At 42.7% G+C, this 25,571-nt stretch overlaps 1 protein-coding gene across 1 annotated transcript in view; it reads left to right on the forward strand.

Annotated features, from left to right (window-relative positions):
• The window catches only part of LOC142741794 (uncharacterized), a 659,023-nt gene that overhangs the window by 233,689 nt on the left and 399,763 nt on the right, over window positions 1-25,571 (forward strand). Inside the window, exons 45-46 of the mRNA XM_075851126.1 lie at window positions 11,544-11,648; window positions 11,779-11,877. Coding sequence (XP_075707241.1) covers window positions 11,544-11,648; window positions 11,779-11,877 — 204 coding nt within the window. The remainder of the gene's footprint in view (window positions 1-11,543; window positions 11,649-11,778; window positions 11,878-25,571) is intronic.

Genomic DNA, 25,571 nt, shown 5'->3' on the forward strand with positions numbered 1-25,571 from the left:
CAGTTAAAGGGTGGGCTGTGGCTAGCAGCCGTAAGTGGTACTGTGCCTGGCAGTTATAGGTGGGACTGTGGCTGGCAGTTATAAGGAGGACTGTTGCTAGCACCTATGTGGGTGAACTGTGGCTTACAATTATGGGGGTGTACTGTGGCTGACAATTGTGGGAATGACCTGTAGCTGACAATTATGGGGATGAACTGTGGCTTGCAATTATGGGGGGTGAACTATGGCTGGTGGTTATAGGGGGACTGTGGCTTACTATTTTGGGGGTGAATTGTTGCTGACAATTATAGGGGGAACTGTTTCTGGTTATTATAGGGATACCCGTGGCTTGACACCTATGGGACAACTGTTGTTGGACATCTATGAGGGCACCTACAGCTAAATTCTTATGAGGGCACATGTGACTATACACAGGTGCCAGCATAATTGTTAGCCACTGGTATACCCATAATTGTTAGTCACCTATGGGGGCACCTGTGACTGAAAATTATAGGGAAATATGTGGCTGTGCAACTATGAGAACATCTGTGTGTGTCCTTTTAGCTCACAACTGACATTTTGCCATAGATTATCATTTCGAACCTGTCTGAAAAAAACAATTTCTGTCCTCTAAAGAGAAAAAAAAAAGATAGGGAAGTATTAAACAGAAACTAAGCGAATACAAAAATGCATCCTTTTTGTAATGTATATGTTGAAAAAAAGTATACCATAGCTGTATATTCTGGGCATGGTGTGAATAGGGCCTTCAGCAGAACAATAGAGCTGTATTTGTAATTTCAACCACTCCCTCCAGTAATGAGGTGATTCTGATAACAAACCCCTAGCATGCACATCACAGGTGAAAACTGAGCTACCTAAGGCCTCATGCACACTAACGTATTTTTTCCCTCCCGTAAATACTGGCGTAAATACGGGTCCGGTGTCACACGTATTCGACCCGTTTTGCACCAGTATTTACGGACCCTTGCCCATAAATACGGTTCCGGTGTCACCAGTATTCCACCCGTATTTCCGGGCACGTTTTCGATGCAAAATTGCACTGCACTAATCGGCAGCCCCTTCTCTCTATCAGTGCAGGATAGAGAGAAGGGGCAGCCCTTTCCGAGGTAAAGGTAAAAGAAATTCATACTTACCCGGCCGTTGCCTTGTGACGCGTCCCTCTCTTGACATCCAGCCCGACATCCCTGGATGATGCGGCAGTCCATGTGACCGCTGCAGCATGTGATTGGCCTGTGATTGGCTGCAGCGGTCACATGGGCTGAAACGTCATCCAGCGATGTCGGGCCGGATGTCGAGAGGGACGCGTCACCAAGGCAACGGCGGCGAGACTGGACTGGAGGAAGAAGCAGGAAGTTCTCGGTAAGTATGAACATCTTTTTTTTTTTTTACAGGTTGATGTATATTGTGATCGGAATTCCCTGTCCAGGTTCCTGAAAGAGTTACTGCCAATCAGTTAACTCTTTCAGCACCCTGGACAGTGACTATTTACTGACGTCGCCTAGCAACGCTGCCGTAATGACGGGTGCACACACGTAGTCACCCGTCATTACGGGAGCTACATAGACTTTTATGGGCTGCCCGTGCCGTTATTACGGCCTGAAATAGGACATGTTCTATCTTTTTCAACTGCACGGGCACCTTCCCATAAGAAAACGGGAAGGTACCCGTGGCCAATAGCATTCTATGAGCCCGTTATTACGGGTCGTAATTACGACCCGTAATAACGGGAGTTTTTACGGTCGTGTGCATGAGGCCTAACAGGAAGTTTTTTTGGAAAAAGTAAAAAAAATATTCCTCAGCACAACGACATGTGGAATATAAGAAAGAGCTTTATTCACTCACGCGTAGGCGGTAACACTCCCAACCTGTGTCCTTTTGGACTTTTGAATTTATGGCCAAATAAAGCTCTTTATTATATTCAACATGAGGATGTGCTGAGGAATATATATTTTACTTTTTCCAAAAATACTGATTCTCTTGCCTGCCTGCAAGCCCCCCCTTCGGTTTGCAATCCATTGAGGAACCACAGATCCCAGGAACTGAAAAACAATTTAAAAAAAATAAAAAAGTTTACAAAAAATGCTTTATCTAAAACATGATTTAAATAATGTTATTTTCTTAATTGATATGTGCCTTATATAGAATGGAAGTCCACAGACATGTATTTGAAATATTCCTTATAATATATTGAATGGCAGGTTATTATTATGTCTTTATTTTATTGAGTATTTATAGTTAAATAATGGTGCTGCACAGGAATTAATTTATTCGAGATTAATGAGATGCTCTAAAGTGCTGGCAAATTGTTGGCAATTAAAATATTTGAAAGATCTTTTAAGCTATACATTTTCAACACTAACTCTGGGAACTATATAAAGTCTTAGTTCATGCTTGGCAGTTATATGAGACAGAAATAGCAAAAAGAACTACATTTGGCATTCTGAGACAGCAAACGGGCTGTCAGCCACCACAGCAGATGGGTGGTAGTATTAAGCCAACAGAATGTATAAATGTATCTCTAATGTGTTTATTGAGGAGAGCAATCCAAGCCAGGGGATGAAGCAACAACACTCTACAGGCTTCTTCTTCCACTGGATTGACAGCTAGTTGTACCCACAACATCAGCCTATAATGCCCTATATACATCAACCTGACTATGATGTAATGGTAAAAATACAAAAAAATATAAAAAAATTGTTATACTTGAAAATTTCCTCAGGGCCCCCCTACCAAAAATTGTTTAGAGAAAGACAGAAAATGGCTAAAAACAAGCACTACACTCTTAGGCTATGTTCACACAGCGTTTTTTGTAAGGCAGAAAAAAATCTGCCTCAGATTTCCTTCAGTAATATTGAGGCAGATTTTGAGTTGACCGCGTTATTTGACGTTTTTCTTTTGTGCTTTTTTTTAAGTCGTTGAAGCTACTGCAAAAGACGTAAGCAAAAAAGCACTCCAAACGAGGTATTTTCTGCCTCCTATTAATTTCAAATGGAGGTCAGAGGTGGAAACCTCTTGAAGACCATCAGCCCCGCACTCACAGTAAAATGACCATCAGCCCCCCCACTCACAGTAAAATGACCATCAGCCCACCACTCACAGTAAAATGACCATCAACCCGCCACTCACAGTAAAATGACCATCAGCCCCCCACGCACTCTAAAATAATTATCAGCCCACCACTGACAGATTTCACGTTGATAGTGGCACACAGCCACTGTAGACAGTACCACACAGCCCCTGTAGGTAGTGCCACACAGCCCCCTTGTAGGTAGTACTACACAGCACCCTTGTGGATAGTGCCACACAGCCCCTTTGTAGGTAGTGCCACACAGCCCCCTTGTAGGTAATGCCACACAGCCCCCTTGTAGGTAGTGCCACACAGCCCCCTTTTAGGTAGTGCCACACAGCCCCCTTTTAGGTAGTGCCACACAGCCCCCTTTTAGGTAGTGCCACACAGCCCCCATGTTGGTAGTGCCGCACAGCCCCCATGTAGGTAGTGACGCACAGCCCCCTTGTAGGTAGTGCCACACAGCCCCCTTGTAGATAGCACCCCCCTTCCTGTTCATAGTGCCACTGTAGTTCCCTGAAGAAGCGGAATCCCCCTGTGGCTGGGGATTCCGCTCCTGGACGGAGCGCTTGATGTCTCTGTCCATATATGGACAATGACATCAGGGGCAACTTCTGAAGCGGAATCCCTGTCCACAGAGTTGGCGACGCTGTGACCGGGGATTCCACTCCAGGAGAAGCCCCTGACATCTCTATCCATTTATGGACAGTGACGTCAGGGGCTTCTCCTGGAGTGGAATCCCCGGTCACAGCGTTGGGGATTGCAGTCCAGGAGAAACCCCTGACGTCTGCCTATTTATGGACAGTGACGTCAAGGGCTTCTCCTGGAGTGGAATCCCTGGTCACAGCGTCGGTAACACTGTGGACGGGGATTCCGCTTCAGGAGTTGCCCCTGATGTCACTGTCCATATATGGACCGAGACATCAAGCGCTCCGTCCAAGAGCGGAATCCCCGACCACACGGGAATTCCGCTCCTTCAGGAAGCTACAGTGGCGCTACTAGAAAGCAGACCAGGGAGATACCTCTCTGCTCTGCTATAGTATTCATTAGTATCCGCTAGCAGCCTCTATGGCTGTTACAGCTGTAGTGACACCACTGAGAGAAGAAGCGCCCGTGCGGAAAGGCAGCCGCTGAGTAGCCAAGCCCGGGTGCTTCTGAAACAAGCAGGGGAAAGGAGCCAGCGCAGCGCCTCCTTCTACCTGCTGGAGTGATGCACCCTGTGCAAAGGTCGGCCCTGGTGACATGTATAATTTTCAAGGCCAGGACCGGACATCTTCCTGCAGAGTTTTCAGGCCTGAAAAAAATGGTAGCTGAACGCCTACAAACATCTGCGCATTGAAAAATGGCATTTCGTTCAGAAGGGGTGTTTTTCCCGCCACCGTTTTAAAAATCAGCGCGTAAAAAAACGCCCTGTAAAAAGGAGCATGTCACTTTTTGAGCCGTATTTGGAGCTGTTTTTCTTTGTGTCACTGAAAAAACAGCTCCTAAAACGGCTCCAGAAACACCTGAAACATTTTCAACTTCAAAAACTAAAATCAGAGGTTTTTTTCTCTGAAAATGTTCATTTTCAGCCATTTTTGATTCTGCGTGTGAACATACCCTCATTGTGAGCCTATCACGGTCAATTGTAACTCTAAGGCGTCATGCACACGACCATAGTTTTAAAGCCGTATACTATCTGCAATTGCGGAATCACAATTGCAGATAGTATTGAACACGTATTATGTGCCAATGCAGGCGACCATGGTTTCCATGATCCGTGCATTGCCCAGGCTCTTTGAAACTAATGCACGTCTTGCTGTATGGCTTTACCCCATTAGCCATATATACAGGACAAGGCCGAGATGACAACAGTTACTGCACACTTAACAGAAGTGTGCACCTAGTCTTATCCTGCATTGTTACATTATTGATGTGATGAGATATAATGTACAAAGCTGTTAGTGGTGCGACATTCAATCAAACAAATAATGACGATAATAGAAAAGGAAAAGATACATAGCCCAATATCATTAGATAGTTCAATACTGTATTAAAAAAATCTTTCTACAAGAGGCATATTGTTTTTTGGAACCAGAAAGATATTTGCTATCGTAGTTACATTTATTTTTATATATATATTACAATGAAGAAGATTACAAATGAGTGTCCCTCAGTCATATATCTTGATATATGATATATGTTAGTTGTTATGAATGTTTATTGTTATTAATATTAAGTATTACAGTTGAGTTAGCTGAAAATACCACCCTGTTTTATTACCCTAATTTGTTAGGAATATAGAAATATATGAATATGTCTTACATAGAACTGCAAATCATCATTAGAGTGTTATTTGCATTATATTGGTTTCCCCAATGCATTCCAATAAATCTTGATGACTTTTAATTATGTAGATCTATCACCTGTGCTTCACAGATAAGTACATCCATTATTATATATTGTAATGCATTTAAAAACATGATATGACCCTATCAGTGCTCGTAATTTCCCTCTCCACAAAATGTTTGTAGAGAATGCGTTTTATTAAGATAGACCAACTCGTCATATGACAGGAATTTCATCTTGGCATAAAATCATAAATCTTCAAAACTCTATTAGCAAACGTGCTATATACTTGGCCAGCATGACATACAATAATTGATCTACAAAGATGGGTAATTATTATAATTTGGCTATTGCTTCTAGTGATGTTGTTTATAGAACATGATTCAGACATATTTCAGAGGGATGTTTATTTCTGCTCTGCTGACATCCAAGTGTGTCTATCTCTATGAACAAAATGTAGCTACTTTATTGCCAGAAAGAGGGAATGAAACAAGTTATGTGCATATGTTGTGCTTAACAAATTGGTATAATTCTATCTACATTGATTAGAACAGGATCTTTTTTTTCCATATATACACATATTTAATTGTAGAACCTGAATGAGGAGTTTAGTTCATTCTTGGCAGGGACCCTAATCCAATTTAGTAGTAGCTTTGGGATTCATAACATTTAATTAATGTACAAGACAAACATTAAGATGAATTGCTTCCAGATCCTTCCTAGATATTTGACCCTAATCATTTTCATTTATTTGCTCACCCTTATATAAATTGTTACAGTAATGCGTAAAACAGTATTCTGCAATTTGTGACTTTGTCCAATTTTGAGATAATTGTAGATAAAGTAATGCTGTTTGAAACTGACTTTTTGTTTTTAGAAAATAAAAATGTTGGAGCCGTTGCTAGGTGTGCAGGAAAATTAGTAACACTTTCACAAATATAGGGCATAGCTAGATTTTCTTGGGTACTTTTATTAAGTGCAAGAGCCCATTGTGGGTCTGACCAAATGTTTTCCCCCATGCAATGCATGATACCTTATTATTTGTACAAGTGACTAAAAAAATGTTATTATTCAAGTAAAGAAAACAGTGGAAAAATAAAATAACAAGAAGGATGAAGGCATCATACCTAGGGAAAACATTTGGAGTGAGACCCACAGTAGTCAGGGACGTAGCTATAGTGGTTCCAGTAATAGCAGTTAGTCAAAGGCTCTTCTGCCACATAGAAAGACACTAGTATTATAAATGGCACATGGTAGGTGGAGGACCCTGTTACAGATTTTGCATTGCAGCCCAGGAGCCCCTTCTCGGACATTTATGACATATCCACAGAATATGCCATGAATATTCGATAGATGTGTGTCCCACCTCTGGGAGCCACACCTATCTGTAGAACAGGCCTCCCGGACACCTGTCCTACCTTTTTTTGCTGTCACTGCTTTTTGGCCACTGATTTTTGACATTTTGAGGTGGCCGGTAGTATGGAAACAGCCAAGCTTGCTGAGCTACGTTATTTCAGTAACTCCCATAGATGTGAATGGGAGTTCCGAAAAAGCATAGCACAGTGAGCTATGCTGTTTACGTATCTCCCGAATTCCAGAAACAGCTTAGCTGGCTGTGCTATTCTGCTTCTGTAACTACCATTGACTTCTATAGGAGTTGTGTAAACAGCGAAGATCAGCTGTTTCTGTACTCCCAGCTACCTTGTAAACTGGTGGCTAGAGAGCAGCGACAGCAGGAGAAGGTAGGACAGAGGTCAGGGAGTCCTGTTCCAGGGATAGGTGCGACTCCTGTCTGACATTTTTGGCATATCCTGTGGATATGCCATAAATGTCTGAGATGGGAATAACCCTTTAAGCCTCTGAGGCTGGGTTCACACGACCTATTTTCAGACGTAAACGAGGCGTATTATCACTGGCGTAGCTATAGGGGTCGCAGCGGTCGCAATTGCGACCGGGCCCCGAAGCCAGGGGGGCCCGCGGCCCCCCGCACCACATCAATAAAAAGTTACTATAGTAACTCGGGCCGCGGGCCCCTGTTACTATAGTAACATACTTTACTTACCTTCCTGGTTCCGGATCGCAGCGGAGGTCCTTACTTACCTTCCTGGTCCTGTGCGCAGCGCATGACGTCACAGCGCTATGCGCCGCGCACAGCATCGAGACGATAGAACTCCCGCCGCGGCCGAAGAGGAAGGTAAGGCTAGCCCTGACTGGCGGGGTCCGACTCCCGGGACCCGCCAATCAGCTGGTTTGAAGGGGCCGCAGCACTCGTACGAGAGCTGCTCCCCTTCATTCCGGTCACTTCATTCCGGTCACACTGTGAGTCGGTGTCGGCGATTCACAGTGTGAGCAAGTAGTGAAATGAAGGGGAAGCTGCTCTCGTACGAGGCGACACATCAGCTACACATCAGCTATTGATGGCCTATCCTGTGGATAGGCCATCAATGTTTAGGGACTGCACAACCCCTAAGCCTACGATATATCAGGCTTAGGGGGCCCATGAGACAGGATCACAGATTGTGTGATCCTGTCTGCTGGGCCCTGTATCTAAGCCAATCACATGGTAGGCTTAGATACATGGCCCATGCGTGATCCTGTCTGCTGGGCCCTGTATCTAAGCCTACCACACTAGGTTTAGATACAGGGCCCCAGCACACAGTAATCTTATACTGTATAAGATTACTGTCTGCTGGACCCTGTATCTAAGCCTACCTTGTGGTAGGCTTAGATACAGGGTCCCACAGACAGTATCACACATGGGCCCTGTATCTAAGCCTTAGGGTATGTGCACACACACTAATTACGTCCGTAATTGACGGACGTATTTCGGCCACAAGTACCGGACCGAACACAGTGCAGGGAGCCGGGCTCCTAGCATCATAGTTATGTACGATGCTAGGAGTCCCTGCCTCCCCGTGGAACTACTGTCCTGTACTGAAAACATGATTACAATACGGGACAGTTGTCCGGCAGCGAGGCAGGGACTCCTAGCGTCGTACATAAGTATGATGCTAGGAGCCCGGCTCCCTGCACTGTGTTCGGTCCAGTACTTGCGGCCGAAATACGTCCGTCAATTACGGACGTAATTAGTGTGTGTGCACATACCCTAACACATGTGTTACTAATCATTTTTTGTGTGTTTTCTTACAGGTTCGGTTGTTGGACTACGGCGGATTCCAGGACTACTTCGATGACAGCTTTTTTTTAATTAATAAAATGGTTAATGAGGGTTGTGTGTTTTTTTTTTTTTTATTTCAATAAAATATTTTTTCTATGTCTTTGTGTTTTTTTTTTAACTATATTATTACCGCCTTAGTAATGGCCGCCGGCTGATTGACAGCATCCATTGCTAAGGCGGGGCTTAGTGTTAGCCGGTGCAGAGGCTAACACTAACCCCCTTTATTACCCCGGTACCCACCACCACCAGGGGTGCTGGGAAGAGCCGGGTACGATCCAGTACCTGACCATCTGTAGTGATGGTCGGCCACTGGGGTGGCCGCAGGCTGGTATTATCAGGAGGGGAAAGGCCAAAAACAGTGGCCCTTCCTACCCTGGTGATGCTAGGCTGCTGCTGCTTTATTGTATCTGGCTGGTTATGAAAAATGGGGGGGACCCCACGTCATTTAAAAAAAAATATATATATAAAATAATTGGAAAGAACGATGTCGGGTCCCCCCCAATTTTCATAACCAGCCAGATACAACACAGCAGCAGCAGGCAGCATTACCAGGGTGGGAAGGGCCACTGTTTTTGGCCTTCCCCAGCCTAATACTACCAGCCTGCGGCAACCCCGGTGCCTGCCCGTCACTACAGATGGTCGGGTACTGGTTCGTACCCGGCTCTTCCCAGCACCCCTGGTGGCGGTGGGTACCGGGGTAATAATGGGGGTTAGTGTAGCCTCTGCACCGGCTAACATTAAGCCTCGCCTTAGTAATGGAGATTGTCAATCACCCAGCGGCCATTACTAAGGCGGTGATAATAAAGTTTAAAAAGATACAAGCACATAGAAAAAATATTTTATTGAAATAAAAAAACAACCCTCATTAACCATTTTATTGAGAATTAAAAAAACGCCGTCATTGAAGTCCTCGTATCCGAAGTCCAACAACCGAACCTGTAAAAAAAACACAAACACAAAAGTAATCAGTAACACATAAAGAAGCAAAATTATTATTCTTACCTATCCTGGGTCCAGCACTGGAGCCGCAATGTCAGCGAGCTGGGCCCTGTATCTAATCCTATCATGTGTGATACAGTCTGCTGAGCTGTGTATCTAATCCAATCATGTGTGACACTGTCTGCTGGGCCCTATATCTAATCCGATCATGTGTGGTACTGTCTGCTGAGCCACTGTATCTAATCCTGTCATGTGTGGTACTGTCTGCTGAGCCACTGTATCTAATCCTATCATGAGTGATACTGTCTGCTGGGCCACTGTATCTAATCCTATCATGTGTGATACAGTCTGCTGAGCTGTGTATCTAATCCAATCATGTGTGACACTGTCTGCTGGGCCCTATATCTAATCCGATCATGTGTGGTACTGTCTGCTGAGCCACTGTATCTAATCCTGTCATGTGTGGTACTGTCTGCTGAGCCACTGTATCTAATCCTATCATGAGTGATACTGTCTGCTGGGCCACTGTATCTAATCCTATCATGTGTGGTACTGTCTGTTGAGCCACTGTATCTAATCCTATCATGTGTGATACTGTCTGCTGGGCCACTGTATCTAATCCTATCATGTGTGATACTGCCTTCTGAGCCACTGTATCTAATCCGATCATGTGTGATACTGTCTGCTCAGCCACTGTATCTAATCCTATCCATAGTTTATAGGGTCGTAGTGCTATAGATATGCTATGCTGTCTCATATACACACTTTATTTTGGGGCGGACACATATGTATTGGGGCTATTTCCCGGACATTTTAAGCCCTGAGGGTATGTTCACACGGCAGCCTCTGTTAGGAGAAAACAGCTCCGTAATTTCAGCCATAAAGGCATGTGCAGGCGTCTTTCGCTGCGTCCATTACGGACGTAATTGGAGCTGTTTTTCCATGGAGTCCATGGAAAACGACTCCATTTACGTCTGAAGAAGTAACAGGCACTTTTTTGACGCGGGCGTCTTTTTTACGTGCCGCCTTTTGACAGCGTAAAAAAATGACCGTCGGCACAGAACATCGTAAGACCCAGTACGTCGACAAACCCATTCAAATGAATGGGCAGATGTTTGCCGACGCTTTTGAGCCGCTTTGTCGGACGTAATTCAATGCTAAAACGCCCGAATTACGTCCTTAAATAGTGTGTGTGAACCCAGCCTTAGTGACGCCCCGGCTGCTAGTGCTGCATTGTTGGGTCACTTAGGAGACCCAGCGATGCAGCTGAAAGCGGACCGTCGGCCATGAGAAGTTTGCGGGGGGGGGGGGGGGGGGCCCAGTAAGAATTTTTGCATCGGGGCCCATGAGCCTCTAGCTACGCCCCTGCGTATTATGCCTCGTTTTACGCCTGAAAATAGGGCTACAATACGTCGGCAAACATCTGCCCATTCATTTGAATGGGTTTGTCGACGTACTGTGCGGACGACCTGTCATTTACGCGTCGTCGTTTGAAAGCTGTCAAACGACGACGCGTAAAAATACAGCCTCGTCAAAAGAAGTGCAGGACACTTCTTTCAGACGTAATTTGAGCCGTACCTCATTGAACTCAATGAAGCACAGCTCAAAATTTACGGCTGTCAGACAAGCCTCGCAAAATGCGAGGAGGAGCTGTTACGGCTGTAATGAGGCAGCTGTTTTCTCCTGAAAACAGTCTGTCATTTCAGCCGTAAAAGCCAGCTAGCGTGTGCACATACCCTGACAGTAGTTATTCACTAAGGAGTGTTGAACCTACTGAGCAGTCTCAAAATAAGTGTGAGGTGGCTGTCTAACAAAAGGACCCCTACACCAGAGGTCCCTAGACTTTGAAAAGCAATATAGGCACTGCTATTATGTGCATCTGTGCATTTATATAGGAAAGAGTGTGTATGGGGAGAGGGGTGTCAGCAGTAGAGACTATACTTCATTGCTCAGAGTTCTCTTTGAATTAATTGAAGAATTAAATATATATGAGACCACTGATGTGCATGCTCTCTTCTTGCCATTTCACAGGATTTTCAAATGTAGCAGATTTGGCTCAAAAACTCTGTGCCATAATGGATTCATTCTCAAAGTTATATAATGCAGATTTGATGAGATTTGTGCCATCTGAAAATGGTAAGCATTGTAAAGTATACAAAATACAGTTACAGTTTATAAAATAATTAGTTTTTCCATTTTAATTTTTTCCATTTAGTTGTTTAATAATGGTTTTTTTCCCTCATGCGCTCATTTATTTTATTTTAAGGAAAAAACTTTGACTTACCAGTGCCAGAGCTCAACAATCTCCTTAATGAGGCCAGCAAGACTCTCAAATATCTGTGGAAATACCACATGGGGATCCAAGGTAATTGTTGGCTTAACATATTTTTTCTTGTTTTAGCATGCGGTAATCTACCTTAATTTTCAGTTATCCCAAAAAAACAAGCAAATAAAACAAACCATAAAATATATTTCCAAAATAATGACAATGTTTTAATATTTAATATTTATTCAGTTCCTAAAAGAATATTATGTTTTAAATATATGATGAATTGTACAAAGGAGCTTTTAATAAACAATCATATGCTAAAAAAGTATTTTAAGATAATATTATATATAGATATTTGAATATTTTTTTTTAGAGATACTGCATGTTTTTCTTCAAACTGAAAATATCTGGAGTTTCTGCTGGGGAGGTATTTGGTAGGGATATAACAGCATGTCTGTGTGTATACACAGCAGTCAAACAAGCAGAGTTGGGGAGGGACAGTGGGGACAAGGAAACAACATTTTGTGTCTCTATTATCAGAAATTAGACATGAGTTTTGGTTTGTAGCAATAGTGGAGTTCACTGAGCACTGTATATATGCTGAATTTATTAATCATTGAAGAGCTAAAAATCAGCCAACACGTGAAGACTAATTAAAATAAAGAGGGGGTAGACACTCTGTAATACGGGGTTGCACCACCTTTTTTGGTGTAAGCGCCACATTGGTATATTGTACCACTTCAAGGGCCCGCAATAAAGGTTAACGGATGCTATCTGCAGCAGGTGCCGATTGTAATATACAGCCAACATCCCACTGCAATGGCTGTGATCAAAGTTACCTCTGATCCCGGCTGATCGCGGCATCTAAGTGGTTGGCAGAAAGGGGGGATTTACCTGTAACCCATTGGCCCCCTGCGAGCGATCACGGGTTGTCGATAGTTTCTATGGCAACATACCTCCCAACTTTCAAGTATTGCAAAGAGGGACAAAGAGGCCCCTCTCCTGGCTGCCACACACAGCCACCCCTTGTAGATTATGCTTTACAGTCTCCCCGTAGACCGTGCCATAATCCCCTACCTCCTCCAGAAGCCCCTGACGTCTCTGTCCATTTATGGACAGAGACATCAATCGCTCCGTCCACTAGCGGAATCCCCAGCCACAGGGGGGGTTCCACTCCTTCTTTGAGCTACAGTGGCACTATGTACAGGAAGGGCTACAAGGGGGTTGCAAAAAATCTCCTCCGCCTCACTTGCACTTCGCACTGTGAGGAGGAGAGAAAGCACAGCCTTAGCAGTGGTTCAGAGGAGTGCCAACACCCGGTTGGGAACCACTGGCCTAGTAGATAGCAGAGCAGGGAGACACCTCCCTGCTCTGCTGTAGTGTTCAATAGTATCTGCGTCCTAAGTTGCCGGGGATTCTGCTCCAGGAGGAGCCCCTGCCTTCACTGTCCATATATGGATAGTGATGTCAGGGGTTCCCACTAGGTGTGGAACTCCCGGCCAGAGCGTCGGTAATGCTCTGCCAGGGGATTCTGCTCTAGGAGTAGCCACTGACGTCACTGTCCATATATGGACAGTGACGTCAGGGGTTCCCTTTAGGAGCAACTGGTGGAGCCACTGATGTCCCTGTCCATATATGGACAGTGATGTCAAAGGCTTTCCCAGGCTCAGCGTTTAAAGTAGCGCTGTGCCCGGGGAGTCCTCTGTACTAATGCTGAATCACGGAGCTGACAGTTCCCTGTTTCAGCATTGGGTTCAACTGTATCTGCATCCTAAAAAGGCTGTCACTCTCAGAATGCAATTATGCAAAATGATTGCCCAGACTAATTCTTTACGTCCAGCAGTTTTTCATCCAAAACCCAACGTCTTAATTTTCTAGACCCCACAGGCGTACCTTTATAGATGCAGTGGCGATGATGAAATTTTGGAGCCTAGTGCTGCATATGGCGCTAGTGAAGAAGCAGATTAGGCAATAATCGAATGATATTATATCAAAAGTACAGCAAATTTTCCATATACCCATGTCCATTAATACAAAAAGCTGCACAGATCGCATTGTATAACGCTTACGTGCTATCCCAATGTGCATGGGAACATTGCTTCAGTTTCAAGAGTTGGTTATCAAGGCCCTCATATTTGGAAACCAGGAAAGGAAGGGCCTAAGCACATCTGCCTAAAAATATTATAATCTTAACTAGAAGCAAGGCCACCTGTATAGTACCAGGGTGTCACTTTCCCAGCAAAGTTCTCCAAACTGAAAAACGAAGGCCCAAAAAAAGGTTCAGAGTGTTCCAAAAGGGGGATGACAATGGATAACATTTATCAGTGTGACACCTGCCCTGAAGAACATGACCTGTGTATGAAGGATTGCTTCAAAGTTTACCACACATCCATGGATTAAGTATTTTATTTACCCTATTATTATGCCCTGATAAACTCCACCCAGCTTACATATGCCCCACATTATAAACTGAAATACCAGCAAAACTCAAAACACAACTACTACCTATAAAAATCTCCAAAAAAGCCAAATGGCGGTCCTTCCGAGCCTGACTGGGTGCCGAGCCCGCTGTGTGTTGAAACAGCAGTTTATGACCACATATGGGGCATAATTCTACTCGAGAGAACCTGCTTAATTATTTATGGGGTGTGTGTCTCCAGTAGAAAAAGCAGGGCAAAACATATATGGCACTGAAATGAAAAGAGAAAAAGATGGCGCTCCATAGCGTAGAACCTTAGTGGGTTTGCATGAACATAAAGTAAAGTTGAACTGCTCACCTCGTCAGGATGTGCTGAGCAGGCACAACTCTGTGAATAAGTGAATAGGCTGAAATGATGCAAGCTGCTGCTTTCCCTAGTGCCGGATCCGTGAGTAACGGCCGTAATCAGATGCACTGCTAAACATCACAAACGGACTTCCATTAACCCCTTAAATGCAGCAGTCAAATGCGACTGCTGCATTTAAGGTGTTTGTAGCCAATGGTCACCCCTGCAATGTGATCGCCGGGTTGCCGATGGCAGCGATCCCTAACACTGGCGTTTCGGTCTGCATAGTACGGAAGCCTCCTAAAAGGCTTCCGGTAGCGACAGGAAGATGGTGCGGGCTCAGAAGCTGAGCCTGCGTCATAAGCAGCGGGAGTCAGCTGTATGTTACAGCTTTCACCCTGCTGTAACGGCAAGGACCAGAGCTAGCTGCATCTAAGTGATTTGTAGCAAATCGGTACCCATGCGTTGAGATTGCGGGGATTGCCGATGGCTCCTATGGCAACAGGAGGCCTAAAAATGGCCTCCTGCTCTGCCAATTACAGAAGCCGATTAGGCCCCACCTGTAGGCGGAGCCTAATCTGCTTTCTGTCAGTGAACGACTGGCAGTTCTATTGCATTGCACTACATAGGTAGTTCAATGTATTAGAACAGCAATCAAACAGCTGGACCTTCAAGTTCCCTAGTGGGACTAAAAAAAAAAGTTAAACTAAGTTGTACAAAAATAAAAAAGTACAAGTTTTAAATAATACAATAAAACAATCGCCCTCTTTCCCTTATCAAGTGCTTTATTATTGAAAAAATAAATAAACCATACATATTTGGTATCGCCGCGTCCATAACAGCCTGAACTATAAAATTATTATGTAATTTATTCTTAACGGTGAACGCCGTAAAAAAACAACCAAAAAATAATGCCAGAATTGCTGTGTTTTGGTCACCTTGCTCTCTAAAAATGTGAATAAAAAGTGATGAAAAGATTGCATGTATCCAAAAAAGGTATCTATAAAAAATATAGCAAGTCTTGCAGAAAACAGGCCCTCACACAGCTCGTCAACGAAAAAAATAAAACATTATAGTTCTCACAACATGGCAACAGAACAAAATACATTAATTTTTACAAAAGTAATAATAGTGTGCAAAAAGTTGTAAACATAAAGTGCTATAAATTTGGTATTGCTGGAATCGTACTGACTCTCAGAAAAAAGTTAACATCTCATTTATAACGTATGGTGAATGCTGTATAAAAAAAACCTAAAGAACTCTGCCAGAATTGCTGTTTTTTGGTCACCTTGCCTCCCAAAAAATAGGATAAAAAGTGATCAAAAGTCGCATGTACCCCAAAATGGTCCCAATAAAAACCACAACTCGTCCCGAAAAAAAACCAACCCTCATACCACTATGTCTATGTTAAAATAAAATAAGATGAGGCTCCCATAAGTCAGGAAAGAAAAAATATACAGTTGTGCAGGCCCGAGGGGAAGATTTCTTCTGTTTCAAGAAGCGATTTATCAAGGCCGTAAAATTAGGGAACCATGAAGGGGAGGGCCCAAACATATCTCCTGGAAGCGAGGGTGCCCGTATTATAGCAGGACAACACTTTCCCAGCAAAATTCCCCAAACTGCAAAGGTGTAGAGTGTGTACCAAAAGGGGGACACTATTTATCAGTGCGACTCTGGCCTGTGCATAAAGAATTGCTTCACAGCGTAACACAAATCTATGGATTATTTTATGATTATATATTATATAACCGAGAAGGACGTGGTGTCCGAAGCTCAGATAAACCACGTGGTTTCCGAGGCACAGTTGATTGGACACCACGTCCTCGCTCAATATATACAGTATAATAAAGACCATTGGAGGCACTCACCTATGTTTCCCTCTATGGAGAGCTTAGTTGTAGTGGTGTCAAACTTCAGGCCTGGGCTATAGCAAGTCCATCAACAAGCAGCAAAACCGGGACTAAGACCCGCGGCCAATCAGAGTGAACCTCAATCGTCGGGGCACGGGGATAGGTAAGTAATTATGTTATTATTTTCTATAAGGTACAGATGGGGGGCATTACACTGGGTATGGGAGGGGGGCTGTCTGATATGATGGCAGCTATAGAGTTGCATTATAATGTGGGGGCAGCTATGGGGGGCATTATACTGTGGGGGCAGGTAAGTGGGCATTATACTTTGTGGGGGCTGCTATGGGGGGCATTATACTGTGGGGGCAGCTGTGGGAAGCATTATACTGTGTGGGGGCAGCTATGGGGGGCATTATACTGTGTGGGAGCAGCTATGGGGGGAATTATACTATATGGGAGCAGCTATGGGGTACATTATACTGTGTGGGGGTAGCTATGGGGCATTATAATGTGGGGGCAGCTATGGGGGCATTATACTGTGTAGGGGCAGCTATGGAGGGCATTATACTGTGTGGGGGCAGCTATGGGGGGCATTATACTGTGGGGGCAGCTATGGGGGCATTATGTGTGGGGGCAGCTATGGGGAGCATTATACTGTGCGGGGACAGCTGTGAGGGCATTATACTGTGGGGGCAGCTATAGGGGCATTATACTGTGGGGGCAGCTATGGGGGCATTATACTGTGTGGGGATAGATATGGGGAGCATTATACTGTGTCGGGACAGCTATGGGGCATTATACTGTGGGGGCAGCTATGGGGGGCATTATACTGTGGGGGCAGCTATTGGGGCATTATATTGAAAACCATGAGAAAAAGTAGTCGTGAACTATAAGTACACAGAAAAATATATAATTTTATTGTTACATCCAAAATACAAAATATAAAAACACAGATACACAACGAGGTATTAAAACTGAAAGTAAATAAGTGGATCAATTGTCAAAAATCCTCCACACGGGTATGCTATAAGTACTAAACGTCAAAGGTTCTGCTAGTTATGGGTACATTGGGGAAAGGTAGCACAATGCTGTCCCATACAGACGATGCTGATTCACTGAAACAGCACTTGTGCTATCCCACCACCAATTGACACATGCATATGAAGATAGGAAGAAATAACATCTACCGGGTAATGACAAGGGAGTTACGTCTAACTCCTCTATTGCGTGGTCCCAGAAATAGGGCAAGGAAAAAGGTTAACCCAATGTAGCCCAATTTAAAGAGGAACCAAGGTCCACATAACAGAAACCAAGGGAATGACTAAATAAAAGCTTACCCATGGAGGTATTTAGAAGTAGAATGATCCACCTGGTATTGAGGCACCATATTGTGTGAGGGCAGCTATGGGGGACAATATACTGTGTGGGGGCAGCTATGGGGGGCATTATACTGTGTGGGGAAGCTATGGGGAGCATTATACTGTGTGGGGGCAGCTATGGGGGGCATTATACTGTGTGGGGACAGCTATGAGGGCATTATACTGTGGGGGCAGCTATAGGGGCATTATACTGTGGGGGCAGCTATCGGGGCATTATACTATGGGGCCATTATACTGTATGGGGGCAGCTATGGGGGGCATTATACTGTGGGGGCAGCTATGGGGGGCATTATACTGTGTGGGGGCATCTATGGGGGCATTATACTGTATGGAGGAAGCTATGGGGAGCATTATACGGTGTGGGTGCAGCTATGGGGGCATTATACAATATGGTGGCAGCTATGGGGGGCATTATACTATGGGGCAGCTATCGGAGCATTTATATATATTAACAGACCACTGCTGTATTATATATATAACAGACCACTGCATTCCTTTTGCTAGCAAACCCGTGTAACGGGTTTTCTATACTAGTTATTATATTACCTGATTATGCCCTAATGTACTCTGCGCAGCTTACTTATACGCGGCCACATTATAAATTGAAATACCAGTAATACTCCAAACAAAACTACTACCAATCAAAATCTGCGTTATAAAAGCCAAATGGTGCTCCCTCCCTTCCGACTCCTACACTGTGCCCAAACATATATGGCATCGCCATACCCGAGAGAACCCTTTTAAAAAATGTTGGGGTGTGTGTCTCCAGTGGTACAAGCTGTGCACAACATATTGAGCACTGAAATTGCATATCTAGGGACAAATTGCAATTTTTACTTTGCACCATGCGCAGCACAATCATTTATGGAAAAGAGCTGTGGGTTGAAAATGCTCACTACACCCCTTAATAAGTGGCTTGAGCGGTGCCGTTTCCAAAAGTGGGGTCACTTCTTAGGGGTTTCTTTTATTACTTCACATCAGAGCCTCTGCAATTGTGAACCAATTCTTTGTAAATGGCCTAATTAGGCCTCAATTTCACATGGTACTCTTTCACTGCTGAGCCCTGTTGAATGTCAGGGAAAAAGATTAGGGCCACATGTAGGTTCTAAAACTGGGAAACATAGCATAATAATTAGACAGCTGTCTTTTCATGATGGCACAAGCAGGGCACTACATATTGGAAACTGAAATGGCATATCCATGGAAAAATTGCCATTTTCACTCTGCAACAAGTGCACACTAATTTCTGAAAAACACCTGTGGGGTTAACATGCTCACTACACCCCTAGGTGAATGCCTTGAGGGGTGTAGTTTCCAAAATGAGGTCACTTCTGGGGGATTTCCACATTTTGGTCCCACAGGGGCTATTCAAAGGCGACATCAATCCAGAAACCAATCCAGCAAAATCTGTGCTCCAAAAGCAAAATGGAGCTCCTTCCCTTCTAAGCCCTGACTCCAAACAGCAGTTTATGACAACATATGGATTATTACAGTACTCAGGATAAATTGCTTTACAAATGTTGGAGTTCTTTTTCTCCTTTTATTTGTTGAGAACATAAAAATTTTGAGCTAAACCTACATCTTATTGGGAAATTTTTTTTTTATTTTCACGGCCCAATTCTAATAAAATCTATGAAACACCAGTGGGGTCAAAATGCTCACTACACCCCTAGATGAATTCCTCAAGGGGTATAGTTTGCCAAATGGAGTCACTTTTGGGGAATTTCCACTGTACTGGTACCTTAGGAGCTTTGCAAAAGTGACATGGTGCCCGAGAAACCATTGTAGCAAAATCTGAGTGCCAAAAGCCAAATGGCACACCTTCCCTTCTGAGCCCTGCCTTGTGCCCAGACAGCAGCTTATTACCATATATGGGGTATTTCCGTACTCTGGAGAAGTTGCTTTACAAATATTGGGGGACTTTTTCCTCTTTTATTCTTTGTGGAAATTGTTGTTTTTTTTTTGTTCGCTAAAATGACATCTTATTGGGAATAAATAGTTTTTTTCACTTTCATGTCCAAATTCGAATTAAATCTATGAAACACCTGGTTTCTTTTGTGGTGTTTCCTTTGTTTTGTCCTCTTCACACCTGACATGGTGCCTAAAATATAAGCAGTGACACGTCCCCTTGCCAGTTCGGCAGAAGGCTGATCTTCAAAGCTGAAGAGTGAGAGAGCATGCACACGCACACTCTCTCTCCTCGCTTTTGCTGTAACACTGTCCATATCTGATTAGACAGTGTCACAGCCATAGTAACACGCCCACTTGACAGTACACTCCCCGTTGACTGTTCAGGGGGTTATTTAAATATCGGGCGCCCAATTAAAACTGCACCGATATCTAAATAACGGAGGGATGTAGAATTTTTTTTAAAGCGCCCCAGAGTTTGTGCAGCCCTCCCCATTACATGCTGCACTCGGCTGCACTTGTATGTGGAGGTGAAAGGTTCTCTTTAAATTTCGAAAAAAGGTTTCTTTTTACAAATTTTATCAAAATGTTGGTGTTTTTCACAAATAAACTCTGAATGTATAGACCAAATTTTACCTCTAACATAAGGTACAATATGTCACGAGAAAACAATCTCAGAATCGCTCGGATAGGTAAAAGCATTCCAAAGTTATTACCACATAAAGTGACACATGTCAGATTTGAAAAATGAGGTTCTGTCAGGAAGGTCAGGAAGTGGCTGCAGCGGAAAGGGGTTAAAGAGTAATTACGGATAGGCTATCGATCTGTGATTGGCGGCGATTCTACCCCCCGAAACCCCCACTAATTATCAGAATAAGGGACTCATGGCACTCCTTTACAATGTTCTTTCAGGCACAACAACATTTTCTTACATGAATGAGTATAAACTGCAGTACTAGGTACAGTGGAATGTGCGTACATGAATGGGTATAAGTTTTAGTACCAAGCTGCATATAGATAGGAATGTGTCACTGTTCCTGGAAAAACATTACAAGGGCTATCTCACCCAAGTGAGCACCATTGCCCAATCATTCTGATGATCAGTGGGAGACATGCGGAGAGGGGGCTTTATTATCAATAATGTTGCTTTGACACTAATGTAGCTTTAAATTGGATATCAAGAAAGTTTGTTGTTTGTGAGTAGGTCAAGTAGACAGAATTGAAAGCAAATTATAATTTTGAAATCATAGAAATAACTATAGTACAGGATGATTTACAGATATAAGCTTATATGTATGTAATATATACGTCAGAAAAAAAAGTACAGACATTGGTTCCATTTCTATCCGTTTGATGTAAACATAAATCGGTGTCTTGTTTCTATCTCGTTGTACATTTCCTAGAGACTACATTAAAAAGCTTTAAGGATATTATATGACATATATTTATATATGACATATATTTATTTTCTACTTGGACAATTGACTTTGTCCTGGATGAAGCAGATATATATCTCAGCAGATGATATATTGCTACATAACTTCATGTTTGGATGAATCATTCTTTGCCTCCAATGAGTCGCAAAACACTTTTCATTATAGCTAAACACAATTTCTTGTTTCTATTGATGTATTGGTCCCTATTGTCTATTATTTTAAATGTGGTCTTATAAATATATATACACTACCGTTCAAAAGTTTGGGGTCAGCCAGACAATTTTGTGTTTTCCATGAAAACTCACACTTATATTTATCAAATGAGTTGCAAAATGACTAGAAAATATAGTCAAGACATTGACAAGGTTAGAAATAATGATTTTTATTTGAAATAATAATTTCCTCCTTCAAACTTTACTTTCGTCAAAGAATGCTCCATTTTCAGCAATTACAGCATTGCAGACCTTTGGCATTCTAGCTGTTAATTTGCTGAGGTAATCGGGAGAAATTTCACCCCATGCTTCCAGAAGCCCCTCCCACAAGTTGGATTGCCCTGAAGGCCAGCATCCCGGAGTCGCCTCTTCACTGTAGACGTTGACACTGGCGTTTTGCGGGTACTATTTAATGAAGCTGCCAGTTGAGCACCTGTGAGGCGTCTATTTCTCAAACTAGAGACTCTAATGTACTTGTCTTGTTGCTCAGTTGTGCAGCGGGGCCTCCCACTTCTTTTTCTACTCTGGTTAGAGCCTGTTTGTGCAGTCCTCTGAAGGGAGTAGTACACACCGTTGTAGGAAATATTCAGTTTCTTGGCAATTTCTCGCATGGAATAGCCTTCATTTCTAAGAACAAGAATAGACTGTCGAGTTTCACATGAAAGCTCTCTTTTTCGAGCCATTTGGAGAGTTTAATCGAACCCACAAATGTAATGCTCCAGATTCTCAATTAGCTCAAAGGATGGTCAGTTTTATAGCTCCTCTAAACAGCAAAACTGTTTACAGCGGTGCTAACATAATTGCACAAGGGTTTTCAAGTGTTTTCTAATCATCCATTAGCCTTCTAACACAGTTAGCAAACACAATGTACCATTAGAACACTGGAGTGATGGTTGCTGGAAATGGGCCTCTATACACCTATGTAGATATTGAATTAAAAACCAGACGTTTGCAGCTAGAATAGTCATTTAGCACATTAACAATGTATAGAGTGTATTTCTGATTAATTTAATGTTATCTTCATTGAAAAAAACTGTGCTTTTCTTTCAAAAATAAGGAAATTTCTAAGTGACCCTAGACTTTTGAACGGTAGTATATATATATATATATATATATATAAACAAGTATATAGTAAGGCATTATGTAAAGTCATTTACAATTGCTTGTAGTAATAACCCCCTTCCTGCCAAAAACAGCTCAACTTAGCTTGTATTATAAAGTACTGTACAAAAGTTTTAGGCAGTTGTGGAAAAATGCTGCAAAGTAGGAATGTTTTAAAAAAATAGAAGAGGTAATGAAAAGAGTAGAAATCTAAATCAAATCAATATTTGGTGTGACCACCCTTTGCCTTCAAAACAGCATCAATTCTTCTAGGTACACTTGCACACAGTTTTTGAAGGAACTCGGCAGGGAGGTTGTTTCAAAAATCTTGGAGAACTAACCACAGATCTTCTGTGGATGTAGGCTTCCTCAAATCCTTCAGTCTCCTCATGTAATCCCAGACAGATTCAATGATGTTGAGATCAGGGCTCTTTGGGGCCATATCATCACTTCTTGGGCTCCTTGTTCTTCTCTACACTAAAGATAATTTTTAATGACATTAGATGTATGTTTGGGGTCGTTGTCCTGCTGCAGAATGAATTAGGAGCCAATCAAATGCCTCCCTGATGGTACTGCATGATGAATAAGTATCTACGTGTATTTCCCAGCTTTGAGGACACCATTAATAGTAACCAAACCCCCAACTCCATTTGCTGAAATGCAGCCCCAAACTTGCAAAGAACCTCCACCATGCTTCACTGTTGCCTGCAGACAATCATTATTGCACTGCTCGCCAGCCCTTCAGAGGACATACTCTCTTCTCTTACAGCCAAATACTTCTAATTTTGACTCATCAGTCCAGAGCACCTGCTGCCTCAGTTCCTATGTTTTTTGTGCATAGTTGAGTCGCTTGGCATTGTTTCCACGTCAAAGGTATGGCTTCTTGGCCACAAATCTTCTATGATGACCACTTCTTGACAAACTTTTCCGAACTGTAGATGGGTATACCTGGATCCCACTGGTTTCTGCCAGTTTTGATCTGATTGCCCTGCTGGACATCTTCCGATTTGAAGGGAAGTAAGCATGCTGTGTCTTTGATCAGCTGCACTAAGTTTCTTTGGCGACCACTGCATCTACGGTCCTCAACGTTGCCTATTTCTTTGTGCTTCCTCAAAAGAGCTTGAACAGCACATCTTAAAACCCTAGTCTGCTTTGAAATCTTTGCCTGGGAGAGACCTTGCTGATGTAGTATAACTACCTTTTTTTTGCGGATAGCATACTGAACCATATGTTTCTATGGGGCCACGCACAAGTTTTTTTTTGGGCGGATTCGTGTGTCCATTCCACAAAATTATAAAACATGTTTTATTCTTGTCTGTGTTTGTGGTTCACCTCACCCATTATAATGTAACGGTCTGATAAAAAAAGTATACCACACGGAAGCCACTAGAATCCGTGAAATGCGGTCCGCAAAACGGAAACAGTCATGTGCATGATTCCTTAGGCACGGACAAGAATAGGACATGTTCCATAATTTTGCAGAACAGACATACGGATCCACAGGAAAAACAGATGTGTGCATGGCCACTTAGAAATAATTGGTTCGGTATGCTAAAAAATATCTGCAAAAAAAATAAAAAAGATAGGGCACTGAAGAAGTCAACGGTTATGTTCATGAGCCCTAAGGCAGAGATGCCTGCCCAGTGATAAAGATGGCACACAGTACTTTCCTTAGCCTTTATGAACCACTGTGCCATTTATTTAGAAATGTTATTGCTGTTTTCCTTTTACTCTGGATCAATATTCCCTTGAAGGTTTTAGCTGCTAAATGTATGGCATCAATTACTCTAAGGAAATGTATAAACAACCAACACTCAAGACTTCAATACAGGATAACTATAGTATTTTTTCAAACGGACAGTATATTGGAGTAGTGCAGAACTTATGTATCTCTCTCCCTATACATCAAAATACAACTGACAGAGGTGATTACAGCTTGTGAGTAATAATGCAGAGCTGGCTGCCTTCAGGAGACATGATATTGCAGCTATTTTCCGTATTCGTTCACACACTTTTACAGACCTACTGAAAGGACCATTTTTCTTTCTGGAAGAACAGTTATTAATTTCTGAGCTGTATATTTCCATATTAGTTTGGACACTCATTTTTTCACTCTGGTATTAGAGAACCCAAAATTTGTGTCAGTTTTGGTGCAGTGCAGCATGCCAGAACATGAAAAGCCACAATTACTGCTGCTTTCATTTGAATTGCTAACCAGACACTGATATTTTGAAATCTGACCAATTTTTTTGTGGTCCAGAAATTAGCTGGAAAGATGTGTGACTTGAATTAGAATTCCAATGTTGAGACACTCGGGACATTAGGTAAATCCCATTACCACAAAACAAGAAAGGCAACTTAATAAAATAGTATCGGATATTGGCACACCAGATGGATCAGATGTGCAGTACAATTTGATACACAAGGTGGTTTTCAAGCTTAAATCCTGTTATTGGCAGAATCATTCATTGTAACTGTTCTGCACCATATTTAGTTCCCCTAAGAGCGTATGCATTTAATATTCTATTTTCATGGTTAACAAATGTCATTTAGTAGTCTCTCACCTGCTGACGAAGAATATTCTAAACCCTTTGATCAAGTTTTTTTTGGGGTTCAGTAATTTTCAGCCTGACTTAATATGAAATCAGAGGAAAGATTAATGATGGTGCTATAGTTAGATGAAGCACTTTAGATAAAATATCCAGTTCACCAGTTCACCATAGATAGGGGGTCCAATAGTTTGACTATTTAATTTATGTTACTTAGAGAAAGATATTTTAGGTCATTCATTACTTTATATGTCTGTCTGGTTTTAGAGATGCAGATTGAGACACTACTTAAGTGCCACACATCTGTGAACTGTAATAAATTTGGAAATTACTTCGTTTTACAATTGGTTTTATCAAGCACAAAGATTTTTTTTATGTAAACAGACAACCTGTGCCACACAAGTTCCTGATTAGGCCTTCTATGGGGCTCTGGGGCCTCTACCACCTTAGGGATCTACAGGGCCTCCACTATTCACACTCCCTAGTGGCCATTCAGTGATCTATCTAACTGAAAAGAGGTGGCCATGCAGGGTTGTACCTAGCCTTTCTACTGCCTGAAGCAAGTAGTGAAATGCTATCCTCCATGTTCA

The sequence above is a fragment of the Rhinoderma darwinii genome, chromosome 2, assembly GCF_050947455.1.
Source record: "Rhinoderma darwinii isolate aRhiDar2 chromosome 2, aRhiDar2.hap1, whole genome shotgun sequence".
NCBI lineage: Eukaryota > Metazoa > Chordata > Amphibia > Anura > Rhinodermatidae > Rhinoderma > Rhinoderma darwinii.